The sequence below is a fragment of the Gallinula chloropus genome, assembly GCF_964237585.1.
Source record: "Gallinula chloropus genome assembly, chromosome: 29".
Lineage (NCBI taxonomy): Eukaryota > Metazoa > Chordata > Aves > Gruiformes > Rallidae > Gallinula > Gallinula chloropus.
Window position 1 is genome coordinate 3212194 of NC_140114.1, and position 10836 is coordinate 3223029.

At 52.1% G+C, this 10836-nt stretch overlaps 1 protein-coding gene across 1 annotated transcript; it reads left to right on the forward strand.

The window, feature by feature from the left end:
• Window positions 1-966: 966 nt before the first annotated feature.
• On the forward strand, window positions 967-1638 carry LOC311202074 (dnaJ homolog subfamily C member 9-like; the record flags this gene model as incomplete). The annotated part of the gene is made up of 1 exon (XM_084276602.1): window positions 967-1638. The coding sequence occupies one exon, from the start codon at window positions 967-969 to the stop codon at window positions 1636-1638; it is 672 nt and encodes a 223-aa protein (XP_084132728.1).
• Window positions 1639-10836: the final 9198 nt, after the last annotated feature.

Here is a 10836-nt window from a genome sequence, read left to right on the forward strand (position 1 = left end):
AGGGCAGACAACTGGATAACATACCTTCATGAGACAGGCCTTTTGACGAGGACGACTCCAATCACCTGTCTCTTTACTGGGACACCCCAGGAGCGCAGTGCCAGGGGAGCAGCCCGGCCCTGCTCCAAGCGAGCCCATTGCTCAGCCCAAGGCCTGGCTCCAGGGTGAGGGACCCCACAGGGCCACAAGTATCACCTAACAGTCCAAGCAAGTGCCTCTGCCTGGAATAGGACTCACTGGAGGATGCTGATCACTAGTCTGTCCTGGCTTATTTATGTAACGGTGGTTCTGAGTCCTGCTCCAAGTGGCAGCAACAGGAGAAGGGGCTGCAGTTCCTTGCAGCCCGTGCCATCCCTAAGACACCAGGCCAGCATAGATGACAAGTAGCTTCACTTGTGGGAACCAGGAAAGGCCACGAGTCTGGGCCACGTACAGGAGAGTCTGGGGAGGTCTGAGCCAAGGGCTGGGCTGGTGGGCAGAAGGCACAGCTACTGGAGAGGCCATAGGCCTGGGGCCCATCTGTGTCTGCACATGATGTAACTGAGAGGACAGGTCATTCAGGGCCAGTTAGTGGCTTGACTGAGCATCTAAGGAGAGGGAGAGGGCTATACAGAACACACGCACGCACACGTGCACACACATGGGATCAAAATGCCAACAGAGCAGGGCTGTTGTGGACCTCTGGGGAAAGCAGAGCAAACTACAGGCAAACCGGTGCCCAAGAACAAAAAATACAGACATGCATGTTGCACATACGCACCTCTGTGTGCATTTTCCCTCTAATGGTTTTTCACCCCCCTAGCCAGAGAGGCAACAAACATCAGGTCCTTTGTACTGTCCACAAGGTTCAGCCAGACCGAACATGCAGCACTTGGAAATGAGGACATTTTAACTAAGAGACTTTCTAACAGCAGCGGCTGTTGGTGCGCTCTTAGCGGGCGGGGGCGGTGCCGGCGCCGCAGTGGGATGGGGCTGCTGGAGCAGAGCGAGGCTGCCTTCGGCTCCTCGGACCTTTACCGCGTCCTCGGCGTCCGCCGGGAGGCCTCAGCCCAGGAGATCCACCGCGGTTCCCACCGCGCCTCGCTCCGCGTCCACCCTGATCGCGCTGAGCCCGATGCGAAGGAGGAGGTGACGCGGCGGTTCCAGATCCTGGGTGAGGCGTACGCCGTCCTGAGCGACGCGGAGCAGCGCGCGGTGTACGATGAGCAGGGCACGGGGGATGAGGAGGGCAAGGCCCTTCGTGGCGAGCGGGACTGGCAGGAGGACTGGCAGCTGCTCTTCAAGAAGGTCTCTCTGAAAGGCACTGAAGACTTCGAAAAGAGCTATAAAAATTCTCAAGAAGAGCTGGCCGGTACTGAAGCAGCGTACGTGGATTTTGAGGGGGACATGGACAGGGTAATGGAGTCTGGGCTGTGCCTGGACTATACAGACGAACCCAGAATATGGAAAATCATAGAAAACACCATCGATTCCGGAGAAGTCCCATCCCACCGAGGCTTTGTAGAAGAGTCGAAGCAGAAAAGGTTCTCAAGAAAACGCTGGGCAGAAAAAGAAGCTGGAGAGGCAAGAAAGATGAAGAACGAAGCGGGCCTCAGTGGAGAAGATGATGTGAAAGCGCTGATTCAAAGCAGAAATTAACATTGAAAAATGGAAACGGAGGACTTGTTGGCACAACTGGAAGCAAAATACAGCAACAATGCTAAAAAAGGAGGAAAGAAGAAAAATTAATTAATTTTTTTGGGAGCTGGCTGCGTTGTGTGCTGTCTCCTCCACTTGTCAGTAACAGAGTTCCCTTAAGTATCTCCTTCCCTTGTTATTCCTCAAATTCTTCCCTGAAATTCTGCTTTCACTGCCGTGCCTGGGAAACCAGTGCTTATCCTGATTTCCTTAGACAACTAATGCCTTGTGCTCTCTATCCGCAGTACCTCATGTGATCCCATGATGCAAAAAGCCCCGTGACATCTGCAGTGCTTCCTGATGTTCATTATCAGTTATTTACCATTATTTGAATTGCTTGTTGTATGCTATATAACAAAATATTATCGATTCCCCATTATTTTTCAGTCTTTATTCTTGCTTGTAGTGTTTTTGTTGGTTGCTGATGTTCTCTTTTTGTATTCGTGTTGGGGAAAAAATGTCTCTTGAAAGAAGGGATGTTTATGCTGTGACCTTCTGTCTCTGGAATTCGGAATGGCATTAAAAGGATGCTGTTAATACAGCAAATGTTTCATTGCCACCTCTGTTACATTCATTCTGATGCAGCAGAGTTTCATTGAATGGTGAATTTGACTTTTGGAGTTGCAGCAGGTACTTTGCATCTGCTAACTAACAGTCCTTTTATTTTGATGCAATGTTGCTTTATCCACTGTTGCCTGTTTTTTCACTCTTACTCCAAAGGATACAGTTTTAGTAGATAAATGCTAAATTCAGGGATGGGTTATCATTTAAGCCCACTCCCACATTTTGAGGATTTGAACATATTATTGCTGTTAAACATGGGGGGGGGAAAAGTGTTGCAGCAAGGAGGGATGCAAGCGAGCTGGGGTTTTGCTGTGATCTTATTTGAGATCTGCAGGCACTCTTTGTTTCCAATGAATCGTGCTTCCACTTCCATGTCCTTCCCCCTCTTTGCAAAAATAAGGTGTTACATTCTTCTGCTAAAAGCATGAAGAAGACTTCCATCTTCTTTCTTTTCACACCTTCAAGTACCTGAGAGGAACATACAAACAGAAGGGGAATCAACTTTTTAAAAGGGTAGACAATGGTAAGACAAGGGGGAATAGATTAAAACTAAAGGAAGGAAGGTTTAGATTAGATATTAGAGGGAAGTTTTTTTACAGAGAGAGTAGTGAGGTGCCGGAACAGGCTGACGAGAGGTGGTGGATTGATCAGCTCCCGTGGCAGTAAGGACAGCTACGGCTGACCATGGCCACACACTACAGCAACGCACTGCTCTATCCCTGCCGTGTTCAGTTCTGACTTGCAGCTGCCACTGCTCAGCCAAACCCACCCCCTTTCAGACCTGTCAAGTGCTTTGATGTCAGACAGCATATCCTTGGGAACCAAATACCTCAGCCCTTCTGCAGAGAGGAGGATATTTGCATCATTCACCGCCACACCAACCACCTGGTCTGGTTTCACAGTCCCCAGCTTAAAGCCCTCTCTGTCCCCATCAAATTGCCCAACACGACTGCACAGCTCCGACCAGAAAGACACTGGAAAGATGTCCCTGACAGACACAGAGAACAGTCACTCTGCTCAACGTAAGCAAAGACACAGCACGGAAAAGCAAACTGTTAGTTCTCATCCAGGCTTTTCCCTCATCTGATGTTTTAACAGCAGTCCAAGCCCAGACACATTCTGCAGCACAGCTGAGTCACTTGGGGCCACACCAGTATGACCACACGAGACCCAGCAGTCGCAGCAGAGCAGAGATGCTGGAGGAAAAACACCAGGTACTGACACACTTGTAAGAAAATTGAAAAAAACCTCAAGACGGACCCCCTGAAATAGAGAGAGTGAGAGAGAGAGAGTGTGTGTGTGTGTCTGTGTGTGTCTGTGTGTCTGTGTGTGTGTGTGTATGTGTGTGTGTGTGTCTGTGTGTCTGTGTCTGTGTGTGTGTGTATGCGCAAAGACTCAGTGACAGAAAGGGGTCAGCCCTTCCTAGAGTCCTTTCAGCTAGAAATGGCCTTATCGCCACTCAGCTCCTTGGGGACGTACAGACAACTTGCCAAGCAGCGGTTACATCCTGCTGTGTCGGCTGTCAAGTATTCCTGCTGAACGAGACAGCCAGCAGACTGGGGTACAAAAGACAACGCTCCCAGGGAAAGACAGCTTCACAGACAGATGCACAAGACAGCTGGATGGACCACGACCTTGCCCAGACACGTGGCTCTCTTGGAGGAAGAACCCCGCCGAGAGGCACCTTCATGGCTGGCAACAGAAAGGGGGTCAGCTCATGTGTACCTCGGCTTTGTTCTTTCCTTCCAAGCAAGAACCAAAAAGCCACAGAGCAGGAGAAATGACCCTGGCTCTGGAAGCGCACGGACATTCCCAGCTACACTGAGTCCTCTGGAATTGCCACCCATGGGCCAGAAGCCCTCTCACCCCTCCCGGACCCGGCTCTGGCTCACCTGGCACTCATTCTCCATGGAACACAAGTGCACCAGACCTGCTGACTGCCCAGAAAGGAGTCACACTGTGCCACAAGGGACACTGCCCAGCCTGCAGCAGACATACTAGACTCTGGGGGGGAGGCCTTTGTTCATGCAGCTCCTCAAGTGTCACGGTACCTTTGTGTCAATGTTTTCTGCCTCCAGGCTGTGAACAACTTCAGCAACGGAACCAGCTACACTAAAAGGCTACAGAAAAATGCAGAAGCATCTGCAGCAGCTTGTTTTAGTCACCCTAAAAAAATTCTAGTTTTTTTCTTGTAGCTTAGAAAATGATTTTGATGTTAAAGGAGTTACAGCAGCTCTGAGAGTATAAAGCACCTTCAGGCCATTAGCAATAGGTAACTAGGACGGTGTGTGCCTTGATCTCTGGGGGAAGCTTTATGGGCTCTGTATTAAAACAGTGGGTACTGGCTATGGACCTGGACTAAAAAAAACATGATAATCACTTTCAGGAAAGAACATAAATATGCTGAGCATTACCCTCCCTTCTTTATATTCAAAGGAATCAATAAAGTTAACCAGAGGTTTCTGTAGAATAAGGATATAGGTGAGACAACTCAAAGCCAATCTGTACTTCAAGAAACAAAGCCTGAGCCACAGAGTAAACCCCTACACTGCTGTCAATTTGGTCCCATTATCTCCCCCCACAAATGACCTTCATCACCTGAGGAGGAAGTTGTGGTCCCATAAATACAGCCAGCTCACTAGTAGCCACCCGCTGACCAAGGAAGGAACAGGGATCAGACGGTGCTGGGAACTAAGGAGCACGTTCTCCAGGCCTCCAATCACAGCACCTTGGGAAAAGGGCTGTGATCTTGGTTTGGAGTTTTCCCTTCAGCCAACTCTTGGATTAAAACCCATCCTACAGTTCTCTGGGAACAGGTGACATGGCACAAAGACACAGGCAGAGACTTCACCAAGACTACTGACCGGACACCAGGTAAGGGTCTTCCTACAGCGACTGTCCTCTTCACAGCAGGAACTCATCCTCCCACCATCGATGGCTCCTCTCAGGTTCTCACACAGCCAGAGGCAGAGAGCAGACAACCAGCACCAGCTGAAGGCCAAGCACTGAAAGGGAATAAATGACACTGAGACTGTCAGGTTTCACAGCACTGAATCACCCCAACAGAAACCTGCTCCTAGGACAAAAGGAAAACACTTGGCAAGAAGGGAGATGTGAAGACTGGAAAGGAAATATATTCTAAACACATCTGGTATTTGTTCTTCCCTGATCAAATACAGTACCTGAGCTCGCTGACAGGGAGCTGTTTGGGTATCAGAGAAGTGAACTGAGGCATCGTTCATTTTATAGCAAAGTTCATTAGTGCCTGTTGTAGTTTTGCGTGGCTGGGTTCAGGTGGAGCAGGGGGGCTGCAGGAGGGGCTGCTGCAGGAAGCAGCCAGAAGCTCTCTGCAGGCTCCACAGAGTAAACACCACCCAGCTCAAGGCTGGAGTCAATGCTGACGGAGGCTGAGCCCATCAGTGATGGTCAGGGTTCCTCTGGGAATCACACTTAGGAGGGAAAAACCCACAAGCAGCTGCTTTGTACCCCCAGAAAAAGGGAGTGAGAAGATGTAAGAAAATGTGTAGACACCAAAGCCAGGGAAGTGGGGGGAAGGAGGCACCCCAGGTGCTGGAGAGAATGATGCCCCTGCAGCCCCTGCAGAAACCCATGATGGAGTGGGTGTCCCCCCACAGCCCAGGGAAAAGGCCCAGACCCCACCTGCAGCCCGTGGAGAGGCCCCACGCTGGAGCAGGGGCAGACAGACAGGAGCTGCTGTGACGCACATTGGAGAAAACCCCTGGCAGCACTTGCAGCCTACAGAGAGAGACTATGGCACAGAGATGAGCAAGGGACAGAGAGATCCATGCTGGAGCAGGTTTGCTGAGCGGGGGGGCTTCTGACCCTGTGGAGAAGAGGATGGAATAGTCAAGCCTGATAAATATTCTGGGATTTTATGACTGCACCCATAGCAGTGACCCACGCTGGGGAAGCTGGGGAAGAGATAAATCCCCGTGGGAAAAGACTGATGTTGGAGAAGTTGGGGATCTCCAAAGAAAAACAGAGAAAAGAGATGGAGGAAGGGACAGGGAAAGGGGAAAAGGGGGAAAAAAATCCCAAACAGCAAAAAAAAAAAACCCCACCCCAAGGAAAGACAAGGAGAAAGGGGCGGGTAGGGAGAAGAAAAAGAGAAGGAAGAGCCAGAGGAAAGGGCTGGAGGCAGGTGAGTAAAAAGAACCCAACCAAAGAGAACAAGAAAAAGCAAGAGGAAGAGGTGGGTGGGTGGAGGGTGTAAAGAGAAAAAGACAAAAGGAACGATCAGGAAACAAGGCGGATGTGGGGGGGTCGGTTGCTTGTGGAAGGGTCGGTTGCTTATGGGAGGGTCAAAGGGCTTTGTGGGGGCCCCTCGAGCAGCTCTGGGTGGCCAGGCCTCTTTGGTTGCGCAGCGAGGAGAAGCTCTGTGTCGGGGAGCCTTGGGAGCCCCTCAAGCAGTCTGCCTGAGACTCCTGGAGAGACCCCAGAGCTCCCAGAACATGCCAGCCAGCTGCTCGAGTGGCTCCAGAAAAGCTGCATGGCTGCTGGGAGCCCCACAGGGCTTTTTGGAGCCTCCCGAGAAGCTCCTCACTGCTGGGGATATTCTGATGCCCCTCGAGCAGTCTGCCCCAGGACCTGGAAAGACCCCAGAGTTCCCCAACAGCTCCGGTGATCAGCTCAAGGGGCTCCCAAAAAGCCACAGGGATGGGATTTTTGGGATCCTGGTGAGGGACACCGGTACATCATGGAATTTCTGGGCCATCTGAGCAGTCCCTGCACTTTTTAAAGGCTGCAGTGACAAGGGCTTTGGTCTGATCTTCAGGCACCTCACCTGTTTGCCAGGACCTTTCTTTCCCCTCACAGCCCCCAAGAGCTGCTGGGGGGGGCTGAGGGCACCCCCAAGCCCCTGCCCTGCCCGGGAGGGGCTGGGAGGCAGATGGGATGGGGCAGAACACAGGCAGCCCCTACGTCACTTCCTGGAGACTCCAGAGAGTCCTTAGCAACCAACCATCACCAGGGACCATGGTGCTGCCACAGCCCGGCCCAGGGGCCCCCCGGCCCCTGCAGACTTCTGTCCTTCCCCACAGCGTCTACCCCCAGGGAAGGACCCAGCCCGAGCCTTCAGCCCAGGGACACTGCGCTCCTGGGGGCTGAAGCAGAGCTGCCCACCGCCCAGCACTCCTGTCTCTCTCTCAGGCTCAGCCAACCTGTGCCCACCGCCTGCCCAGCAGCAGCAGCCCTTCCCTGCAGCCCAGGCACCCTTAGTGGGGGGCACCCCAGGGCCCCCAGGCACCACCAGCAGCTACAGCAGCCGCCGTTTGTGCCATAGGGACCCATAAGGACCCACAGAAACAGATAGAGAACCACAGAGACACATAGAGACCCATAGGGACCCACACAGACTAACAGCAACCCATAGAGACCCATAGAGAGCCAGAGGGACCCTTAGGGACCTTTAGAGACCCATAGAAACACAGAAGGACACATAGAGACACATAAAGATTCATAGGGACCTTTAGAGACCCATAGAGACCCAGAGGGAGAGATAGAAACACATAGACACCCACAGGGACCCATAGAGATCCCTAGAAATACACAGGGACACTGATTGACCCATAGAGACGCATAGGGACACACAGAGCCTCATAGGGACCCCTAAAGACACATAGAGACACATATGGACCCATAGAGACCCATAGAGACCCACAGGGACCCACAGGGACCCACAGAGACACATAGAAACCCATAGATACCCATAGGCACCCATAGAGACCCAGAGAGACACACAGAAACACATAGGGACGCAAAGGGACACATAAAGACCCACAGAGACCCATAGAGACCCACAGGGACCCACAGACACCGTTAGGGACCCATAGACACCCATAAAAAACCACAGGGACCCATAGAGACCAAGAGAGACCCACAGAGACACACAGAGACCAATAGAAACCCTTAGGGACACATAGGGACCTATAGGCATTCATAGATACTCGTAGAGACTCATAGGAACCCACAGGGAACCATAGAGACCAACAGGGATATATAGAGACCCATAGAAACCCATAGATTCCCATAGGGAGCCACAGAGAGCCATAAAGACACATAGGGACCCACAGAGACCCATATGGACACATAGAGAAAACAGGAAACCGCAGACACCCATAGACACCCATAGAGACCCACAGAGATTCATTGAAACCCATGGAGATCCACAGAGACCCGTAACGACCCACACGGACACACAGAGACCTATAGAGAACCATAGAGACCCAGACAGACTCACAGACACCCACAGGAAACCATAGAGACACACACAGACCCATAGAGACCCATAGGGACCCATAGAGACACAACAGGGACCCACAGGGATCCATAGAGACTCATAGTGACACATAGAGACCCATAGGGACCCACAGAGACACACAGAGACCCACAAGGAGACCATAGAGATCCACAGAGACCCATAGACAGCCATAGGAACCCAAACAGACATACAGAAACTCATAGAGACCTATGGAGAATCACAGGGACCCCTTAGAGACCCACAGAGACCCATAGGGACCCACAGAGACCCATAGGGACCCACAGAGACCCATAGGGTCCTATAGAGACACATAGTAAGCCACAGAGACCCAGAGGGAACCATAGAGACACACAGAGACCCACAGGGATCCACAGAGTCCCAGAGGGACCCACAGAGAGCCACAGGGACTCACAGAGACCCATAGAGACCTATAGGGACCATAGAGACCGAAAGAGACCCATATGGACCCACAGAGAACCATAGAGACTCATAGAGCACCATAGAGCCCCATAGGGACACATACAGACCCACAGAAAACAACAGGGACACACAGGGACCCACAGAGACCAATAGAGACCCACAGGGAATCATAAAGACCCTTAAAAACCCAGAGAGACCCAAGGGGGACTCATAGAGACCCACAGCCACTCAGAGGGACCCACAGGGACCCATAGAGACCTATAGGGACAAATAGAGACCCGTACGGACACACAGAGAACAGCAGCTACTTAAAGGGACCCATCGAGACCCATAGAGACCCATAAGGACAATTTGAGACCCATAAACACCCATAGAGACCCACGGGGACCCATAGAAACCAAAAGAGACCCATAGAGACCCATAAAGACACAGAGGGACCCATAGAGACCCATAGAGAAGCATAAATACAGAGACCCATAGGGACCCATAGAGACCCACTGGGACACATAGAAATGCATAGACACCCAAAGTGACACATAGAGACCCACAGGAACCCATAGAGACATATAGGAAAACATAGAGATGCATAAAGACCCACAGGGAACCATAGAGACACATAGGAACTCATAGAGACCCACAGAGACCCCTAGGACCCCACAGGGACTCACAGAGAACCTTAGAGATCCATAGAGACCCAGGGGGACTCATAGAGACCCATAGCGACTCAGAGGGACCCGTAGGGACCCATAGAGACGTACAGGGACCCATAGAGAACCGTAGGGACACACAGGGATCCATAGAGACCCATAGAGACCAACAGGGACATAAAGACACCCATAGAGACTCATAGAGACCTACAGAAGCCCATAGGAACACCGAGGGACCCACAGAGACCTACAGAGACCCACAGGGACACATAGGGACAAATTTGGGGAAAAGGGCTGGGCGAGGGGTCGGGAAGCACAAACAAAGGGAAGGGCAAAAGGCACGGGGGGAATCGAATAAAAAGCAGAACAAGAGAAAGGAAACAGCAAGTGGAAGGGGCAGGAAAGAGGGAAGGAAAAACCCCAAAACCAAGAAAACAAGAAAAGGAGAGGACAGGAGGTGGGGACAGGGACGGGAAGAGAAAAAGTCCCAACAACAACAGAAGAAAAAGCAGGAAGCAGCTGGGGGGGGGGGGGGGGGGGGACACACGACATGGAAACACCCCCCAACAACCACCACCACCAAAGAAGGAAAGAGCGTGAAGAAGGGTGTGGAGGAGGGGGTGAAGAAAGGAAAATAAAAGAGGAGAAAGGGGGGAGGAAGCAAAGGAACCCCCTGCCAAAAGAGCAAATAAAGAGCACGATGAAGTTTCGTGCAGGGGCAGGGGGGTTATGGGGGGGGAGAAGTAGGGAAAAAAACACCAAAGAGAAATGAAAAGGAGTGAGTGGAAGGGAGGGATTCTGGGCTGGGGGGGAGAATCTGGAAGCAGTTGGAACACCACAGTGCTGGGGGCATTTGGTTGCACCTCGAGCAGTCTGCGCGAGAAAATGGAGAGACCCCAGAGTTCCCCAAGAGCTCCGGTGATCTGCTCAAGGGGCTCCCAAAAAGCCACAGGGATGGGATTTTTGGGATCCTGGTGAGGGACACCGGTACATCGTGACATTTCTGGCCATCTGAGCAGTCCCTGCACTTTTAAAAGGCTGGAGTGACAAGGGCTTTGGTCTGATCTTCAGGCACCTCGCCTGTTTGCCAGGATCTTTCTTTCCCCTCACAGCCCCCAAGAGCTGCTGGGGGGGGGGCTGAGGGCACCCCCAAGCCCCTGCCCTGCCCGGGAGGGGTTGGGAGGCGGTTGGGGTGGGGCAGAGCACAGGCAGCCCCTACGTCACTTCCTGGAGACTCCAGAGAGTCGT